This window comes from Dromaius novaehollandiae, chromosome Z (assembly GCF_036370855.1).
Source record: "Dromaius novaehollandiae isolate bDroNov1 chromosome Z, bDroNov1.hap1, whole genome shotgun sequence".
Lineage (NCBI taxonomy): Eukaryota > Metazoa > Chordata > Aves > Casuariiformes > Dromaiidae > Dromaius > Dromaius novaehollandiae.
The window spans coordinates 56853280-56874904 of record NC_088132.1 but is presented as its reverse complement, the minus strand read 5'-3'; the positions used below and the strand labels follow the sequence as shown (position 1 = coordinate 56874904).

Sequence of the window (21625 nt, the reverse complement as noted above, 5' to 3'; positions counted from 1 at the left end):
GCTGGAAACTATTGAAGAAAACCTGTGACAGTGCACTGAGCTAGACTGGTACCTACCTTGTAAAGAAGAGGTCTGTCCCAGAAGTATTTTCTGAAGAGTTTAATGTCCGACTCCAAGAAGTGCTCTGCGGTGTGGTTAAATGTCAGTGTCAGAGCTCCTGATGAATGAACAAACCGTACGCAAACGCCCTCACTGAGCTCAGCTCTTGAAATGTCAAACGAATGACTGCCCTGGGAACTGAAACAACACGCTCTTTAAACCAAAACAGATGCTCTGCGCACAGGTAGAATGAAAACATAAACACAGCACGCTTCCTGCCTGCCATCGGCGCAGACTGTCAGGAGGCTAAAACACTCGCTACAAAAACCGAGGGCAGAAAATCTGAAACATCCACCCAAAACACAGCTGGGCAAACAAATACTTACCAACAATTCCATTCAGGCCTAAGAAAATTCAGCTACTTCTACGTGTCAGTGGGGAAAAAACAATGACTGCACTAGAAATGATGGTTACCGGCTAGTAAAATATGCCAGTAACAGCAAGCCATAACAATACCTATTTCTCCGTATTGCTGTAAATTAGCAATAGTACCTTTTCCTGTTAATGTTGCCATATATAGTAGTAAGACACGACTGGCAGCTAGCAGGTTTATTATCCCACTACAGTGAAAAGCAGAAAGTATCCCAAGGGAATACGGCATTGTTTGGATGTTACAAACAAATGAGACATTCATAACATAATGTACTGTACCAGTGTTTTAAGTAATTTTCTCAGACAAATTGAAGTACGCATAACGCTCACATAAATGATACGCTGCGCAGAGCCAGAACCAAAAGAGCCACATTCCAAAAGAAAAATGTAACGGAATTCTTGCACATTTTTCTCTCTTTGCAAAGAAAAGCCAACAGTGAGAACAGGCTTCTGATGATGAACATTTGGTACCACAAGACACATATACACCATGCAGCTCCTCAGGTCCGTACAGATGAAACTTCAGACAGCTGAAACATGCCAGAAGGCACTTGTCCTTTTAGCCATTTGTCAGCGTGGCAGCTCTCTGGCAAAAACAGACTCAGAGTCGCAGGACTGGGTTTGCTACCGACTCTCTCTTATTTATTCAAACCCGAGATTTTACAGAGGTCACAGAGCCTCCTGAGGCCCTTGTGAAACCCAAGTCCCGTGTTTCTGTTTATATTTATATATGTCTATATATATTTTAAGGGATGTCTTTACTTGCTGGTAAGAAGTCTGGATCCAGCTGCAATAGCGCCACTGTGCGAGGTACCTGACGGCACGGCTGATCCTCCATTACTTAATGCAGAGCATGTTGGGCCAGGATAACAGAGGCTCCAGGGCCCTCCCCGCCGTTGAATGCTCCCTACTTATTAACAGGTTAGAGCACTACCATAAACCCTTCACAGTTTTTCATCACTTATAAATAATGAAAAATTTAATAAACAGTGTGAGTATTTATTTGCATTTTCAAAACTTGGGCAATATAAAGAGATGACTTGGTTTCCCATTTGAAAGATGACCGTTTTGTTTTCTCATCTCCAAATACAAGCTGAGGCAATGTCACAGAACCAAATCATAACACTACCAGGGGATGACATCTAAGGTGATCTGAAAGGCCAGCTGTTTTTTTTTTTGTTGTTTTTTTTTTCTTTTTTTAATATTTTCTATTTTATGATGCACTTCTACAAATGTCAGGTCTTATCATTCAGATTTAACAAAAAAGCACCTCTTTTCAGAAGAAGGACTGGAATGCATTTTGCCCCATCTTATTAGTTTTGCACTGTTAGGAGTAATAACTCTAACCACACAAAGGGTACCACTCAAAGACAGACAGCAGTCTCTTCAGACAAGCGTGTGCTCTAGCAAGTCCAGGAGTATGGCGACCTGTTATTTAATAATTTCCTTTTAGCAGTCTCACATATCCAAAATTATGAAATATTAAAATACAATATCTTAAAATACAAATTAATGTTAGACACCATTTATTATTCAATTTGAAGGGAAAAACAAAATAATCTCTAACTGAATCATGACAATTGCTTAAAATCACACAAGTGCATATATTGACAATAATACTATTGACTTGCAAATGTAATGTTGCAGACACATCCTAAACTTCCTTTAATTGTAAATACAAGTTTACACACTTAAAATGATAATGACAAGAAGAAGCAACAGAAACCAATACGAAATTGGCATCTCTCTGAGAAGAGCAACAGTACTCCACATATCCCTTAACAGGCAACAGTTTTTCAGAGGGAGAAGAGCATTATACTCACTTTGTGAAGACCTCAACAAGTCTGGAATGCCCATTTTGTAAAGCCAACTCTAACGGCGTTGCTCCATCTTCATTAGGTAATGTTAACGCCAACGACCCACCAGGCTGGGCTACTAAGAACTGGGAAAGTTTAACCAATCCCAATTTCATCGCAAGGTGAAGAAGAGTTTCTTTGTGTTCAGGCTCTGAAAAACATAACAAACAAACAAAAACATAGAAACAAAATCCAACACTTGCCCATTGATCTGCTACGAAGCATCAAATGAAACTTGCCTGCAGAAATACTACAACTCGGGTTCTGATTTACAAAGGTAATAGGGCAGAATCCTTCTTTCACCAAAATCAACAGTTATACACTTAATGGCACCTGTGCAGCTAAACTGGGATATCCAAACACCATCTAATTTCAGGAGTTAAAGAAAACAGCGTGGTAAAAGATCCTTAGTGACGCAGTGAGCCATAAGCTAATGAGTGTGAGTAAAATGTACGTGATAGTTCTTTTGTCTCTCTCTTCAGAAAGGTGGTCTCACCTGCCAATTTCTCCTTTCCACTTTTTAACACATTATCACCAAGTTCAACAGGGGGTGAAGCTTAAAATAAAGCTGCAGACAACATGGACTAAGTCACGAGATACTGATTCTCCTTCACTCAAGGCCTTCTCCGGCCTTTATTCAAAGAAAGGTCTGCCTATGTACATACATTTTCACACACAAAGCCTCTGCAGTTTAAGGGCAACAAATGAAATGAAGCTCAGGTGCCACTCAAACTGTTCCTTACACCAATATTTTGGTATGAAGCTAAATAGAAGGGTCAGGTGTTTAAGGGCAGGTACCCTACAGCTTCAGAATTTCAATTCCATTGAAATTTTATCATCCTGAGTCAAAAGATTTTTTCCTGCCTCATTACCCAAGCTGTTCAGAATATGTTATTGAAAATTACACATTCCAGTGACAAAGGAAAGGTGAAGCTCCTAATACATATGTAGCTCTGTGCACATATCTGTGTAAATAATGCAGCAAAGAGCTGTCAAATTTGTTCTCTGCATCAACGTTTACAAGATAAAAATGAATGACAGAAAGCTACCCCCCAAAAGAAATTGGTTACATAGTAAAGGAGCTAATAAATACATCTTTCAGAAATACTCATGCATTGAGCAAAAGTCTCATGTAGTTATGTACAAATACAGTGGCTCATAGCTGATTCTGAATCCCATTTCACCACCAGCACATCGGTAGTCTCCTATTTAATTTAAGTACTCCCTCTGAAAATGTCAGGAAAGTTTATTTTACACAATTATCGAAAAAGAGTTTGAAGAGGCCTCAAGAGGTCTCTAGTCAACTCCTTGCCTTAAGGTAGAATCAGCTCAACCTAAATTATTCCCGACAAATGTTTGTCTAACCTGTTCTGAAAAACCTTTCAATGATGAAAGGTTTTCATAACCTCTGTAGACAATCTATAAAGCTAACTTACCCTTACAGTTAGAAAGATCTGCAATGTCTAACCTAGCTCACCCTTTCTCAACATAAGCCTGCTGCTTCTTGTCCCGTCCAAAACAGACATGAAAAACAGTTCATTCCTTTCTCTTTGCAGCTTCCTTTCACATAATTGAAGGCTGCTGTCATGTCTCAACTGAGTCTTTTCCTTTCTAGGCATCTAAACGGGAGAGTTGCTTTCTGAAAAGTTGGACCTTTTGGAGTGTCCTCTCAGAACTGAGGTCCAAAAATCACTAGCGTCTTTTGAAAATACTGGACTTGAAGTGTTATAGTATAAAAAACTCTGTATCGCTGTATCTCATAAAGATGCATATGCCAGAATGGCAAGGAATGCTGCAACAAACCTAAGGAACTTGCTCCACCTCTCCATGGGGAAAATTATTGAGGGATCTGTGCTGATGATCAGCTTTTGCTGTGAATATTGGATGGCAACACATCAATTTTTTACCTTTGAGTTTAAAGTATAATCAAAACTTTCAGATACAACCAGTTCACAGGAAGCAAGGTCAGGCCTCCTGGATAACATATCATTATTGATGCTTCTTGAATCTTAGATTTTGTTTCCAAAAAACAAAACAAATTCTAGACATCAGATCCATAAAAGGGAGGTTCAGGACACTGAAGCTAGCACTGTAACAGCTGACAAACCTGTGCATAGTGTCTGAAACTTCTATTTCACTATAGTGAAAGAAAAAAATTAATCTCCAACCTTCCCTCTTGTTTGTGGCCAGCTAACATGTAACCTGGTGCATTTGCTTGCCTGTGCAATGCTTATTTACTCCCCAGGTTGTGGGCAATAAAATTGGTTCTTGGTGTCCCCATTTCAGACTACAGCCAAAAAATGTGCCCAGCTGAGCACAGGATCTGCTGCAGGATCTTAGGCCACAGGAGAAAGTACTGATATGTATTTGTCTCTCAAAGGCCTGCAAAGTATTTCAAATTCAGTCTTTGGAAACACTGATGATTACTGCACTTTAGTTATTAACATTAAAAGTATGAATTACAGTATTTACATATGTATTAGGCAAGATGGCACATCTTTGAGCTTTCAAGTGCATGCTACCTCAAAGCCCACTGAATCCAACTCAAGCATATGCAGAACTGCTTTGCTAAATAGGGATATAACTGTTCGTGTATTTATGGTTAAGCCAGTGTTCAATATTTTGCTGCCTTGGGGCCCAAACTATAAAATTACGTATGTTTGGGCTGAAATATACAGTAGTTGTGAGTTACAATAATTGCACTTCTTGTTATGAAAGATATGCCAATGAGCTTTTCAGTATAACAAATACAGCCATTTTTCCTTAAACAGATACATTTTTCATCTCATGCAGACAACAAATCACAGTGGAAAATTTCTGTATATCAACTGTACAAAACACAGATAGCAGCATTTAAAATATGTAGCATCAACCATAAAACAAGATCAGTTTCTTATCTAGGGACCATCAGTACACCCTATGTTTGCAACGAGAGACCTAGCTCAGCTCTGGTGCCATCGGCAACCTGACATTCTGTTGAAGGTATGCTGGCCTAGGCTTTGAAAGCCTCTGAAATCTCTTCAGTCAGCCCAGTATGACAAGTGCTGTTTTGGGTTTTTATACAGCATGAACAGCTTTTCTTCCTGGAAGGGAAATGGAGAGATGTTTAGAGGAAAGAAAAAAAGTGAATAAAAAATTCCTTAAAGCAGCATGGGGATCTGACTGCAGTCCACAGCTAAGAGCCTGACCTAGCATTCCTCATCAAACTCTTTGGTCTGTCTGGATCCAGGACCACTTTCTACAGATGAACATCTAAGGGAGCAGGACCTGGCTTTCCCAAAACATACCCAGAGAGAGCAGAAATGATGGCTGAGGTGCCTCTTCAAAAACGGAAGAGCTTGGTTCAATTTCCTGCTCAGCCAGATGACCTTCACACTTCTTCAGGTCACCTATTTCATGTGAGCATTTCATGTCCTGTCCCCTCAGCTGCAGAGAGCTTGGGAATGGGCCACGGTGCAGGAGGAAATCCAAGGGACATGAGCAAGAGGAGAGGAAGAAAGCACCAGCCTGACTCTGTAATACAACAATCAGCTCGGAGAAGTCTCTGCTTTTGGGACATACATGTGTTTTGCATTATACCATCATTGGATATGAAAAGAAACGATGCTGGGATATCCAGGTGTCTCACTTCCTAGCAGAATGCCCTAACCATTTAGGCATAATACAAAAAGGTGTGCCACCATCTTCCCTTTCCCTTGCTATGTATCTGAATGGAGAATGATCACGTCTTCTGTGCTTTGCCCTGGCCTCAGTGCTACTTCTCTGCTTTAAGGAGAGGCATCCCCAGTGACTTAGCAGGCTCCTGGCTTTGCCATGGGTCCGGAGTCCAGCCGAGCAAGGTGAAGCCAGGCACCAGAGCTCTCTCCCCTGGGGGGGTTATCCATACGCAGAGGAGCCTGAGCTTAGGCACCCAGGAAACGTTGTGCTCCAAACAAACATTATGCATTTGCAGATTAACATGGACTAAGAGTGGGCTTTCAGAATTGCTCCTTGGTTTGGAGCACTTAAATTCTTCCGAAGATGCACCTCAAATGTGAAAGCGGGTTCTTGGGATGTTTCCAATTAGACCATTTTTCCTATATGAAATGTTCATAAGTAGCCAGCACAGAAGTCCACTCTAATTGAAACACTTGCAAACATATCAACTGATATTAAGAACATTAAGCATCTGATTATATATTAACAACACCCCAACCCTAAGATTAAAAACACACAAACAAAAGAGCAAACTTTGCTCTGAACCCCACTTTTGCCTGACTAAAACTTTCTTTTGGCCTGAGGCCACTGAGTTTCAATGTATGTTGTAATATTGTAAAAACAGCCAGATAAACTTGCACCGGGCAAGATAAGATTAAGACTTTCCTGCTCAGCAGAAAGGGAGCACTAGGACGACTTCCATATTCCTGGATAGCATTCACTCAGCTCTGATGCTGCTGCAAATAGTTATATATCTGGCCCAAACCTTAAAAGTTTTCCACAAAAGAATCTAGTTTTAAAAATAACACTAAATTAATACTCTATTGTCTTAAAACACAAGCTACAATAATATCATCTGTTACCTCATCACGAAAATTCTGGCAACTAATTTTTTTCTCTCATTAAGACATAAACATACTCCTTCACCTTTAAAGCCTGCACTACGGACACAAAACTGAAAAGGGATTTTCTGGGTTCTGCTGACAAGACCGTGGCTTCTACAGGCATCAAAGCAGGGAAACTCCTTTATGAGATTATCAAGTTGAAAATTACTCAGACATTTTCACTGCCAGTACTGTAATGGAAAGGTTACGGCAGAATCGCAATGCTCCAACCTAGCAACCTTCATCTCACTCTAGCCTAAATTTATTCATGCCCAGTTTAAGTGTATGTGTCAGCAGGACCATGCTGGCAGTTCAACCGGCTGTTTTCATGCATTTAAGTTAAAAACAGCACTCAGATCCCTTCTCAGCCTTAATTTCTACAAACTAAATATTTGCTGGGCTACTCTCTGCTTGTCACCCCTCTCTGAGCTGCTCAGGAGCGATCAGAAGCTGATGATGCAGAGAGTCATTACTAGTAGCTTGCTTTATGATATTAAAAACTGAAATACAAATTTTAAAATCTGAAAGATTACTGGACAGGTAAATCTATTCTTTAACACAAGTAAAACATTTTTCACCACGAGGATGGTCAAATACAGGGACAGGTTGCCCAGAGACGTTACAGAGTCTCCATCCTTGGAGATATTCAAAACATGACCCTGAGCAACGCGATCTAATTTTGACGCTGGCCCTGCTCCGAGCAGCGGGCAGGGCCAGGCAAGCTCTGGGGACTCCTTCCACCCATGATGCTGTTCCACGATTATTTTATTATGCTATCCCATGATTAACAGTATCAAAGCAAAAAGTAACACGACATGAAGACTGCTAACAAGCTTTCTAAGTAGACCTGCCTAAAAAGAAAAGATTTGCACTAAAGAAGTAAAATTCTGAAACAGCTTTTTAAACAATTTTTTTAAGAACAGTTTTCAGTTTCAATTTTTCCTCCTTTCACCTCCTCCCCTTCTAGCTCCTCAATGTGACAGAATGAATGGCATTTTTCACCATTTTTCTTTTTCTGTTCTTCCTGTGAAAAAGATTTCAAATGCAGAAAAATGGCAAAAAAAACCCCAAACCAAATAAATAAAAAAATCAAGACAGAAAAATAAAGATGTTGAGAAAAAATAAGGAACGTAATTTGTTCAACAGTATTCAGTGACAAAAAGGAGGAAAATCAGAAAAAAATAAGGAGAATATAAAATTTCTGCAACATTTTCACATTTAAATGGATAAAACACCATTTTCCGTTGAGACACAACAATAAAAATTCCTACGATTTGAAAGATGAACTACTGGCGGATTAATACAGGGTTAGATACTGCAAGGCAGGCGGTGCTATGAAGGAGATAGGCTATCAGGACGTTGTTTTGCATTGTATCCTGATTCTGCAGCCAAAATGCTCTGGAGTTATACCGAGCTAAGCCAAACAGAGTCTGTTTTAAACATTAAATAAATCCTTTTGTTCTTCCTTGCACCTGAATCCCTTCCTATGTCCAAAACAATAAAATAAAAACAAATATTTCTCTCTGACAGAAATGACTAAGCCCTTTCTGGGCTATGGATCTCATTCATTTCCTGGAAGGAGACTGAAAACTCAAGCCTTGTGACTTGAAAAGAAGAGGGAGACATCACAACAGGCTGACAAATTCCAGTTTTTCCTGGCTTCATACTTTTATGTATTACTATTCATTTTTTCATTTTCCATTCAGTAAGATTATTTACAGAGTGGTCTTCAGCATACCCCACCGCTGCAAGAACAGATGTATGTGCTTAACTTACATTGCAAGTGGTTTTGTGAATAGGCAGCAGTGGCCACAACACATAGCCATGGGAGACAGTCTCTCCAAGGGCAGGGCCTTACCAATTACTGAATAACTGGAACATCCCCCCTCCCTCTTTTTCTTTTTTCTTTTTTTTTTAAACTAGTCCTCCTATTTCTCACATCATCACCTGCCCTTCTATACTGCAGTATCTCCTTCTCTCTCTCCTCGCACCCCCGTGCTGCCCAGCTCGGAGCCTGTCGAGACAGGAGACAGAGGAGGTCGGTACAGAGCTGAGCGCAGGCAGATGGTTTCCAGGAGAAGATGGTTTCCAGGCTCACAGAAGGTGGGTTCCACACTCAGTTCAGCCAACCACAGTTTCTACCATTGGCTTGGTTGAACTGGACCATCAGCTGCCATGGGACTGACATAAACCGTGCAGACGTGAAGGGGGCAAGGGGGAAAGCTTAAACACCATTTTAAAGGTGGACCTTAAGAAGTCTTGCCACTGCAGTTTTACCAGCAGCACCATTAGAGGAGGCCACCACCGATCAGCCCCACGTGGCAACGGCTGCACACGGTAACCTCATCTGCTCAACAGCTGAGGTTTCAGTTGTGCTCACTGCTTGGGCAATCCCAGCAAAGATGTGAAACTACACACAAAATCGCTGCTGTTAGCAGAGGGATGCTTCTCTTCCATTTGTGCTGCAGCCAAATGCTGTCCCTCAGGCTGTTTAATTTATGATGTGTGTTTATTGAGCGCTACTAGTGCGCTCGACACGAGGCAACAGCAACCCCCTGATGGTTGGGGGGGGTGTCTCAAACATCTCTTTGCTGCTACTTCTACTACGGACCAGAAGATGAGGACTGTATGTTCCCTGGGGAAGGCCAAGTTCAAGCATGCTTGTCGACATCTTGCTTCATGTCACAGTTTTCTTGGTTACCAGCAGGCAATGACAGATGCTCCTCTACCTCCTGATGCCTGTGCTGGCATCCGTCCTCATCTGTCCCATGCAGTTTCCAAAGGGCCTGGCTCCTACAGGGCAAAGAGCTGTCCACTTCTCTGACCTTGTAACTTGTCCCAATAAAAGAGTTTACCTCTCCTCACAAACCTCACCATACCTATAAATGTTTATCTGCTGTTCCCAGTATTTTCCTAATTCCACGAAGGAAAACACAGGCACTTTGGTCCTCTCTTTCTTGCCTTCAAAAAAATGAAAATTCCAAACTGAGGAAAACACAGACATAATTTCTTTTGATTTAGACCAAAAATATCACACGTCTCTGTCATGTTTGAATGGATGAAGCTTATCAGTAATGTGTTTAGCATCAAGTAGGAATAGTAACAGGATTTACACAGAAAAAGGCAGGGGAAGGGAAATAAAATCCAAAACATCACAGAAAATGGAAGTGTTCCATAAAGGCAGATTAGAAGCCAGTGAGTCTGAATACTTCTGTTCATTTCGCAAGACCCATTCCTAGAAAATGATTATGAAGCATTTGTGAAAAAAAAAATAATGTTCTTCATGAAAGAGAATTAAGTAAACATAGACACTGTTCCCCTATGATCCACAATCAATTTCCATAATTCAGGATGTAATTTTATTGCTACTATTAACAGCCCTAAACCTGAAAGAGCTCTCTTCCTCTTGAAAACAACTGTAAATGGTGACAAAGCCAGAGGCAAATGTTCTTGTTTAATTAACAGCACAGTTAAGTCACCCAGACAACCTGAACTCAGCCTCATAGCAATGCCCTTAAAACAACCAGAAACTGGGGCAGCCTCAGCTGTGCGTGCGTAGCACAGAGCCCCTACGCAGACCCTGCTGCTGGGCGCCCGCTCCCCCTCCGACGGCCAAGGGAAGTAAGCTTCGGTGTGCGGCAAGGACGCAGAAGTTGCAGTGAAGATGCTCAACCTATGTTTGATGGCCAATAAAAAGAAACAGGCATATCTCACGACCTTCCTCCCAAAGCCCTATTTCTAGAGCTCCACAGCCCGTGGCCAAAAGCACGAGCAGGCGTCAGATAGCGGGGTGCTGGGAGCCCCCTTGGGGACAGAAGGCCCTTAGGAAAAGCACCTGCAAAGAGCAGCAGCAGGAGCCCCAGGCAGTGGCCCCCTCACGGCTACAAGCCCCTGCCAAGGTGACCTTTTTTTTTTCCCAACCAGTTCTAGCAAGTTATACGGCATAATATTTAGTAACGATTAGCTTCCTCAATTGAATGATCCAATTTTCAGAGTAAAAATATCCTTTATAAAGATACAATTAGCAAACAAGCAGCTTCTCTGTCTGACTCCTTCCTACACTTTACCCTGTCTCCAAATCCACCAACAACTAAATCCCTAAGCACAGCATCTCTGTCAGGTCCTCACGCAGCCGCCTTTTGCTCTGGCAGGAAATTGGTTGTGGGCCAGGTGAGCAGAACATCCAACCAGTTTTTGTGAGTGGGCAGCTTGTGACATGGTTGTCAAACAGGCACTTACAAGTGAGGATTACCGAAAAGTTCATGCTTTCTTGTTTCCTTTGTTGAACTTAAATAATGTGTCTAGCAAGTCCTGACCTGTGCAACTGCACTAAATTCCTGAATTATTTGCAATGCTCCCTAGACAATCCAGCCTCTCTCTTTATCCAATCCTTTTTATACCTTATAAAGGGAACACAAACACTTTTTCCAAATACCAAAACTCCTATGAATAAATTATTCTTCTATCTTTCCATCTACCCATATGTCTCTAAATCCTCATAAAAACGAATGAAGTCCAAAAACACCAGATGGTGTAACAATTTTCTCCAGCAATGTCACTGAAAAGTAAGGTTTTTTTTCTTATAAAAATAGCCCAGCAGCTCTGAAAACGGACAGGATCAACAGCTCTTTGGTCTCACAAGTATGAAGTCCTAACTAGTGATGGCTGATAGCACCCGAATCTTTCACAATACTGATACTAAAAAGAACATCCTGATACCGTTGAGTGTCAAGACACTATCAGACCTTTCGGGCAAGGATTTGCAGGGGCAGCAGGTAGGGAAACAGGGTCCCCCCCGTCTTCCTAGCTCCTCACAAATCTCCTACTTCTCATTCAGTTTAATTTTTTGGGAGGAGGAACAGCGGTGCTGGGACAGCCCTGGATCACCTTGTGATGAAAGATGAAGAGCCTTCTCCTCCTCCTCCTCCTCCTCCCCCCTGTGCTGGGACCTGCAGTCCTACTCCAGTTGTCCCAATCTTGCTCCCTCTCCTTCCTCGCACGCTGAGCGCTCCCTCAACCACATGCACCCTGCAGCTTTGCTCAGGGAACGGAAAACACTGGTGGGGATGGAGAGAGGAAAGAGTATGAGTCAGAGTTTCGCAGGCTCAGGTAAAAGGATAATATGGCTGTAAAAGGGATCAAAGCTATACTTTTAGAGTATAGCTCTGAACGAGAGTGAAAAGACACAAAAGGTGAAGAGAAATTATACAAACTAGGTAGAGGTGACCAAAACAGAGAGAATTAGTGGGGGAAAGAAAAAAAAGAAAAGAAGGAAAGTTTGTAAAGTCAAACATCGAATACTCAGTCACTGTGGCTGAGGCAGCTTTCCTGCCAATCTGACTGTACACTCTTTGAGACAGGGGCCTCTCCTTATTTCTGTATGTATGCATAGAGCCATAACCCTGTATTTGAGCTGTCCAGGCCGTTTCGCGACAGATACACTAAAAAAAACCCACAGACAAATGCCCCAAAAGGTCAGGAGTTAAGACTTCCCTAGATCTGGAAGGTTTACACTGGCAGAGCTGCAATAATGGAGGTACTGCAAACTCCCCCAAAGGCCAGGATCTGTTTTGTCCTGGTTTAGCCCCGGTCTTCTCTGCTGTACAGATGCAGTGCCTCCCCACCGTGCAGCCGGCAGCAATGCACTTATTGTGCTGCACATAACCTGACTCAGAGGAAAACCCAGCAACGTCAGGCCCGCCAGCACAAGGCTGGACCATCGAGAGAGAGAGGGCACAAGTGATGGCCCTTGTGCTGCAGCAGAAGCTGTTCACAAAGCCTCAGGGACCACCTACTCAACAGGAGTGACCGGTACTTGTTTTCCTGCCTGATGGGGATACTCCCCCATCCCACCCCCTCCCCCCCCAAGTACATTGCCATGCTAGTAACGTGCCTACCTGCACCTGGGAAAGGACCAAGTTGACCACCCTGAGCATAACACAAGCAACATGGGCAGGCCTACGTGGGCTACCTGCCCACCAAAAGCTCCTCGTTAAGCAAAAGCATTGCTACCAGGCTCAAGGAATCCATTTTACTTTATCCAGAAACAAGAGAAATGATCGCAACTTCATTAAAGAGCAACAACCAGGGTATAAACTGAGACGTGACCTCACGTGTGGACAAGTGCCACCGTGAAGACTGCCCAACAGCCCGAGCTGCATGCAGGAACGCACACCAACTCAGCGCACAGCTGTATCAAAAAGGGGATCCTCCTTCCTGATGAGGGAGCTAGTCTGCATGTGATAGGATTTCCATTCAACCGTTCAGGAAGACTGAAAAGCTACAGATCATTAACAACCGGCTAAAACAGAATCAGAAAATTACATAGTAAATTACAACATAACACTGCTCCTACAAGCAACTGATAACGCAGCATGCTCAAGTCACACATATCTTACACTCACAGAGACTTTGTGCAGTGACTGGAGCACAGACCCCTCGCTTTTCTGCTGCGCTTTACTTTTCTTTTTTTTATGTAATACTTAAATCTGAAAAGCAAACAAAGTATGAAAAGCACAGAGAAACAGAAGTTCTTTAAAAGTCTCATGAGGGCAACATACTCTTTTCAGCTTGAACACTGCAGTACGCTTCAAAATTAACAACTAGCATAAAGAATCTCAATATCTGGATAGTAGCTGCCCTGGCAGAGCTCTGCCTGGTACCGGCAAGGTGGTCTCCTGTTGCTCTGGACCCAGAATACACCCAGGAAAATCTTCCATGTTTCATGCAAGCAGGTACCCGGTCAGCTTTGCCCAAGCATCTCTCAGTATCTCTGATGTTCAACTGATATTTCTGGGTTGGGCTTCAACTGGTTTTGACGAAAAGCTTAGCAAAGTCTGTGAAAAAACTACTGTTGATTTCTTTGGCCTTTGAATCAAGCTCTTGATTGCTAAAATCCAGCAGTTGTTCCAGCAGTTGAGTAATGCCAACAAACATTTACTATGCACCAAAATGAAACAAGTGTGTGTGTGTGTGTGTGTGTGTGTGTGTGTGTGTGTGTGTCTAGCAAATACTTGAATGAGACTGGGGGGGGGGATTATATCTCTTGAAAGAGATGTTTACAAGAGGCACCAAAAAAAAAAAAACCAAACCCTTCTCCTGAGGAAGGCAGTAGCAGATTCCAAGCTATCTGTCATTAAGAATTAGAAAGATTTAAGAGAGAAGAGAAAAACCTCACTCAAAGAAATGGGTTAAGTGTTGTGTTTTTAGTTCCCTGCAGTTTGCATGAATCTGTCTTTCAGTTTGGCTCATATGGAGACTGCCTGCCCTCTGATTTTTAGCAATTTAAAGTACTGAAAGGAAAACAGCCAAAAGTACCAAATTTTCAATGAAAAACATGTGAAACCATCAAGTTTAACACTGTTTCCAACCTCAGCTATAAATCATTTGGGTCTGCAAAAACATTATACTCTTCAGCAAAACCTAACTACAGTTTTGTGTTTGCAATGAAACCTGAAACCAGGCAAATTTCACCTGATTTTGTTACAAAAGTTTTTAATAACAAGCTTTAATGTAAAGTATCATATATATTTTTTCATTCCACTTCCTCTAAAAGAGCACAGCCACAAAACTTGTTTAATAATACTTTCACCTACAGATGATTGTAAGTCCTAAATAAAGCATAAACACTGTAGTAAACAATATATTTATTCTGCACCTTAGAATGCCTACAGTGATATACTCTTGTGTTTCATAACAGTATATTTTGTCCCCTTTTTGTTTAACTTTTCAAAATATTTCACCTGACTAGAATCATGGTGGAGACACATCACTACTACAATTCCTGCTTTTTTTAAACAGACAGCTCTTTAATCTTGTAAAGGCAGAGTCTATCTATAAAAAGAACTAAATTCACAATGAGTCAAAGTACAAAAAGCTTCTGGAAAGACTGAATTACAATAACAGTTATTAATCCTTGCTCAACCTCTGGGCACAAAATGCATCTCTGATTACCCCTCATTCTTCAACGATTTTTCATCATAACCGCAGAACAAAGCATGAGGGTTGAGAACCTTCAATAAAATAGTGAGATACTCTGTTCTGCTCTGTACAGCAAATCACCATTAAAAGCTTTCCAACTTAAAATAAAATCTTACCACCTTCTGAGTAGTTTCCAAGGATGTTCCATGTTGATGGCAATTCTTCATGAGCAATGGCCATCATCAAGTCATTATCCAGGGACTGCAGATCTTTTATCCTTAGCTCAAACTTATCAAGTAACATCTTGTGACTAGCAGCAGTGACACATTCTGCCTGATTAACCAGAAAACGAGATAACTTGCAAGACAGATTCTCTCTGTAAGCGACAGGACAGCTGCCGAGGACCACAGGTGAGTATCCTTTCGTGTACATTAACACAGAGACAGAAACTGCTTCTTGGCATCCATGACCTGAAATTATAATGCAAGTTAATCACTGAAATTAGCTATATTCAGAAAATACATTAGTTTTTCCTCATTTCTCCCCCTTTAAGAAAGGACTCTGACTACTCACCCAGAATTACTTTTCCCTCCTCTAATAAAATCTACTGCTTGTAAGGCATCCAGCAGGTATTTCTGGTGATAAACTTGGATTTGACTAGACTCTGAACTGACAGTCCTCCCAACTATACCAACATAATTCATTCTAAAACCAGCCTTCCTAGGTGAAAGTTCTTTAACCACAACAGAAAGAACAGGTAACCACATCAGGATGAAATGCCACAAAACAAAAATACGAATCACATCAGGGTATTTTAGCATCCACAGTAATTTCCATCTAAAGAGATGGAAATTTTCCCCCTTCCCCTTCAAGCACTACATGTTTAGCACTGGACCTAAGAGATCAAAAGAAAGCACTGCTCACTGAGCACTGAAATGACTCCAGCAAACCATCTTCAGGGCCACGCGCAACCACTGTGCGTCTCCTACACCTTAGTGGGCAGCGCCTGGACACAGCCACAGGCACCACCATCCTTGGTATGCCAGTGCAATGTTTTGTGCCATTTGAAAAAAAATTACTGAGTGTAGAGCACATGCAGTAAATGGTCCAGCAGTGTCTCTTTCCAGAGCCCTCTCTTCCACTTCCTTCCACTTTGGTAGGATCAGTACACAATTTCTGCCATTCTCCATCACTGGAGGTTCTTGGATAAGAATCAAGAAAAATGAGACACCCATGAGAGCAGTGGCAGAGTGGCCTGGAATAGGAACTCTGAGAAATGTATTTCTTTATTAACACCTATATTGTATCTACCAGTGTCTCCTTGTAGGCCAAAATTCAGAAGCTTTTTTTTAAAAAAAGCATGTTTCATGCTTTTGGCAGACTGGATTATATATACTATCAACTGTCTAACTTACAGCTAGGATCTTCAAAGAAGTTCAAGGCAGTTTGCCACCAAAACCCCTCAAGCACCTCTTGTATCCCTTCTCCTCCTTTGCCATCCAAATGAGGATGGATGTCATACATCCAAAGAGGTGCAAGCCGTACTCTTCTCACTGGAGAGCTAAAAATGAAGTATTATGAGTACAAATCTAAATTCCCCAAAATAGCCCCAAATAACTACAAGTACATATATGCAATCTAGTCACTACAGAAGCAAGCATGCATTTACCAGATCTGCAGCTGTCTTTAAAGTGCTCTGCATAGCTTTATGCTTAATTTGGCCACTACAAAACAACAGTAACCACACAAGGACTATACTGTAGCCTCAGTCTTCATTTTCGTCTCCTAATGGTTCTCTTGAGCACTGGCAGGGGATTATGTGTTGCCTGTAGCCTACCGTTTTTATTCCTAGCCCAGACAGAATCATTTAACAGTGTCATTTCAGGCCTCTTCAAAAAAAATGACTTTGCTATCCTGGAATTAGCCTATCATTACATTTTCTCTAATTGTATTCCATGATAATCTTTTACCATTTAAAGAATTAAAGAAACAACCATGGAACACAGCACAGAACTTTCCCTTTTCATATTCATGAGTTATTTTCAGACTCTAAACCTCCTTTAGAGAACAAGAACAAATAACAAGCAGATCCTACTGCATAGGTACATCATGTTTATACCACCTACTCACACAAATGAAAAGGTCACAAAGCACATGATAAAGACGACAACCAGGTCTTGTATTACATCAACAAAGGAAAAAACGCCAAGGCAGAGAGATGGCTGTTAGGCAACACAAATTCACCTTATAGTGAGGCATCCCTGCTACCGTTCTTCCCCCACACCTCCTCAGCATGTACAGTTTAGGCAGAGCTCCAACCACCTCACGCCCTCACTGCAGGAGCCTTGCAAGCCTGGCCCACTACTGCATTCAGGGGTGGCCCAGACCAGGACATGAGTTTTGCAGGTGTGAGGATGCCTGCAGGCAACCTGTTGTGGCAAAGGCTGGGTTTGCTGAATAGAATTCTTTCAGATTAAAAGTGATGCCATGCCTGAAGACTGCATTTTAGTGCACGCCCAACTACGCAAGCCCAGGAAAGCCCTGCCTGTAACACTGCAGAAGCCTGAACTGTTCTGGTGAATGACGGAGATTGCTGTAAGAGGCAGGGTCAACTCTGGTCAGCAAAACTCGACCTGGAACCCAAAGGCCATCTTTCAATTCCTTTATTTCTTCCGTGATAGAACCACAAAACAGAGTTGTATCAAATCATCCAGTTTCACCCAGCTTCAAAACGGGGGTGGAGTATAGCAAAGAGATGAAAAATGTAAACAAGAGTAATTCTCACCTGGAACAATGGACTGAAGAGCATTATCACTAATTCGCTCAGCAAACATTATGTGCCTCTTCACAGATCCATTGTAAACAAAGTAAAACTCAGCATCTTCTGGGAGGTAAATGTCTTTCCCAAATGTTGCATTTATAGTCACCTGTCCCTGAAAAATGAATGTACCTTCATAAACACCCAGTAATTTTCTCATCTCCAACAAACCTATTAACATGTATTTCAGATGCAAGTTTATTATAACCTTTTCAACTCTGTATTATGCAGAGGCTGTGATTTAACAACAAACCTGCTGGTTTCTATTTCCATTCAGAAAATAACACTCTTTATGACTGTGCAAACAAGGGCGATTTAAAATTTTTACTTTAAATAGCACATCTTTTACCTAATTTCTTTCATCCCAACCACGTAAAAATATCTGAATTCTAATTAAAAACATATCAAAATAAGTAAGTGAATGAACCTGAGAATTTTGCTTTTTACAAAAGCACTCTTTGCTTTAAAAACATGAAAGTTTTGTTTGAGCAGAAAAAAAATTCAAAAGTGCTTGAAACGATCTTAGGTTTGGTTTACAAAACAAAAGTGCCGATATAATTCTACAACTGACTGTGCTAGTTTCAAAGAATACTAGTTCCCAGATATCTGTCCATGTTTTTTATAATAAATAGAAAGCAACAAGCCAAGAAAAATCTGTTGTACAATAACTTCAAAAAAGAACAGGAAAGGCATCTGAGACGTAGCAAACAATAACAAATGTCTGACATGTCTGCAGAAGGAAATTTAGACAAAGTTGCATTTCCTCAAAGAGAATAACAGCTTGCTCCACCAGGGTTCCTGGTTGCCACGGTTATTCTAAATAAGACAGAATTGTCCCAACATCTGGCTTAACTGGTGTTTTCTGGAAAACACACAGCAGAAGAATATTGCAGTCCTTTACACTTCCAAAGGATGCCTAACCTGCCTCTGCTGGATCCATAAGTAAGTTTGGTTTAAAAAACAAAACAAAACAAAACAAAAAATCAAAGCACAACACAGTATTACAGAAATTTCCGAGACTGAAAAATGCAGTTAAGCCACGACTGCTCTGACAAGTGTCAGGCTCCTCCCTCCATCCATTAAACATCACGAGTCTCTGTGCAAAGGTGCTGGATAATTTGTCACTGTGCTTGAAGAAAGCACTTTGGTGCTTCACCAAAAGCACCAGCACCCCACTCCCCGCTCAGGCCCACTCGCGCCTTCCCAGGCCACGCGCCCCCTCGACTGCAGCGAGACCCTTGCAGGCCCCTCGCAACATCACCCCTTCCACAGCCTGCCCCAAGGACACCTTCTCATCACTCAGAAAAACGTGAATCCTGCATTTGTTCTCCTCTTAAATACAAGCAAGTCTTTTGAACTAAGACTGAAGAGGCAAAAGCTAGCTTCAGATGCACAAAGTTTTCCTTAGATAGGATTGCTCTTGTAAGGACAGATGTAGGCAATATCAGGGGTCTAGCATTTAGAGCAAACAGCCTGGCATCCCCCGAAACCGATAGGCATCTCTGCTTATCAGCCTCAAGTGTTGTTATAACTGCTAAGAATTTTCTCCTACTTCTCCTTGGTTTGTACATTGTTATTTATGTACAGAACAGAATTGCTTTTATTGTTTCTATTATTATTTGCAATTAAATTTTTTTTTTACTCTTTTCATGCTAGACACAATTATGCCATTTTATCAGTCGAGAGATACTGCGGATGGCTTTTTGGGGGAGACAGAAACATGGTAAGTCCCTGAAATAATTCAAACCATTCCATGGACTGCTCTGATTTGTACTCAGTTGACAGCAGCCAGGTGCGGAGGAGAAAAGCAGAATTTCATCCACATGTGGACTTCTTCCGGCTACAACTCACAAACTAGCTCCAAACCCTCCGGACTTCTAATGCTGCAGGATCGCATAGTCGGCCAGCTTTTACATTTTGCACCAACTGCATGAAAAACAGAAGACATTTTGTGGCAGCATTTCTGATTTCATAAGCCTACTCTTAAAAAAAAAAAAAAAAAAACAAGCTCAAGTTGCAGTCGTTGGCTTACACTGCTCCTTTTTCTAAAATAATTTAGATGCAGTGAAGACATAGGAACATCTTAAGAAACACTGATCACACTGCCTGATGTACAGGTATGAGGGAGAATTTCAAAAGTTCTTGGCTTGTAAAGTGGGGGAGAGAAAAATAAGAGGAGAAAAGATAGGGAGAGGACAGCTGATGGGTATGGGATGAAAAGCTGTTATTTCATGACTCACACCTTAAAACCCTCCAAAAGAAGAAACTGCTAGTAATGTAAAGAAAGATTTTACAGAAGGAAGGTAAAATGGCAGCTCTCCTGTATCTGGCCAACCAGTGAAATGATTCATTTGGAAAATCCCTTACGATCCAAAATGAGGGTTAAAACCTGCATTACTAGAGAGAATTCAAAGGTAACAGAGAAAGTAACTTTCACAGGGAATATGAAGCTGCACTTTTTTGATGCCATATGATTAACACATCTGGTATTAGATCCAGTTACTTCAAAAAGCTCCTATCATCATCCCCAGCCCTTCCCTTTTGCCTTCACATCCATCCTTTCTTCAGACGTTCTTTTTTCAGATTGCTTAATGCTGATTTTTCTTCTCTACTGTCACTACTAAAGTATGCATCAGACCCTACAGTTTGTTGTCCACACCACCCTAAATGGCTTTTTCTCCAGTCTCCAAGTACCTCTTTGCTTCTCAACTACTCCTGTCCAAAATATCCTTCCTACAGTCGTGTCATGTCCTCTTCTCATCACCTGAAAACCTTTCACAATTGCATCCTATTAGCCCTGGAATTTATCCCTACCCTTACATACTTTCCTGTCCCTCCACTATTTTCTGCAACATTGTCACATCTTGCCATGTCCTGTGAGAGGTCAGGCAGCAGCACAGCTGGCACAGGGACATCTTCCCACTTCTCTTCCACCTCACATTAGCCCTTCTGCCTTCCTCACCCTCTTCTCCGAGCTACAGTCTTCATCTGGATTTCAAATCTACATGACAGACCCTATCATAGCTAGCCTGTGTTTGGCAAGGCATCTTTACCGTACATCAGAAACACTTTGATACTAATCTGCATGCTGGCTTTGACGTTTTTAAGGGCAAGATATGTCAGCCACATCTTGAAAAAGACATGAAAAATAAAATCTTTTGTGCTAAAGGGAATGCCACTGCCGTTCAAAACCTATCTAACACTACATTGTAACCTGAATATTTAGGCATGTCTTCATTTAGCATAGTTTTTCTTTGGTGCAGAGCTCTGACTATTTAACACCTAGTTTCAACGTAAAGCTGTATTTCCATTAGAAGCATCAGGGATCTATTACGACATGCTGTAAAAGGAACGGAGTTTACAGGAGTGTGTGGAACTAGCAAGAACCACCTACCACTGTGTTAGGTCAATTCCTTTGCTACACTAGCAAAACCCTTTTTACATTTTAATTATTGTAGAGTTAATTATTAGATAGTATTTTGCATATGCAGCATGCACATAATCTACATCCATAAATAAATATAGATAAATTGAAAAAAAACTGATGCTGTAATGCAGCCAGGCAATATCACAAACAGATGTGACTAACGGAGATAGACTGTACCCCTGATCCATCTGCACTCCTCACAAAAATGTGTTTATTTGGCAGACCAATCTTTCCCACTCTTATGACCACTTGCAGTTTCTTCCAAACACTGCTGACAGAGGTTTCTTTATTACACGCATGAAAACATAAACAGCATGGAACATTAAGGATATTTTTATGGCTGCTATGTGTCCCAGTACATATCTACACACACATCAAGCGTGTGCTCTCCCATCCCTTTCACAACCGTGAAATGAACTGCAGCAAGATCGCGCTGCAATTACTGTGCTGCTCATTACCCCTGCATGAAGCCAGCTTTGTTACCGCAACCATTTTTTGTCTAAGACTTCAAACAAAGCTCTCCTGCAGTCAACTCTAGAAAATGTCCAGGTAG

The 21625-nt window shown here is 41.4% G+C and overlaps 1 protein-coding gene across 12 annotated transcripts in view; it reads right to left on the bottom strand.

The window, feature by feature from the left end:
* Positions 1-21625, bottom strand: part of LOC135324650 (rho guanine nucleotide exchange factor 28-like) — a 133641-nt gene that overhangs the window by 84862 nt on the left and 27154 nt on the right. For 7 of the 12 annotated variants that reach the window (XM_064501321.1, XM_064501323.1, XM_064501322.1 and 4 more), the window contains 4 exons: positions 17613-17760; positions 15004-15297; positions 2295-2478; positions 57-237 (listed from right to left, as the gene is read on the bottom strand). In XM_064501321.1, the coding sequence (XP_064357391.1) occupies positions 57-237; positions 2295-2478; positions 15004-15297; positions 17613-17760 (807 nt within the window). Of the gene's footprint in view, positions 1-56; positions 238-2294; positions 2479-15003; positions 15298-16242; positions 16389-17612; positions 17761-21625 lie in introns of those variants that run through there. The other 5 variants (XM_064501320.1, XM_064501327.1, XM_064501328.1 and 2 more) reach the window with 4 other exon arrangements.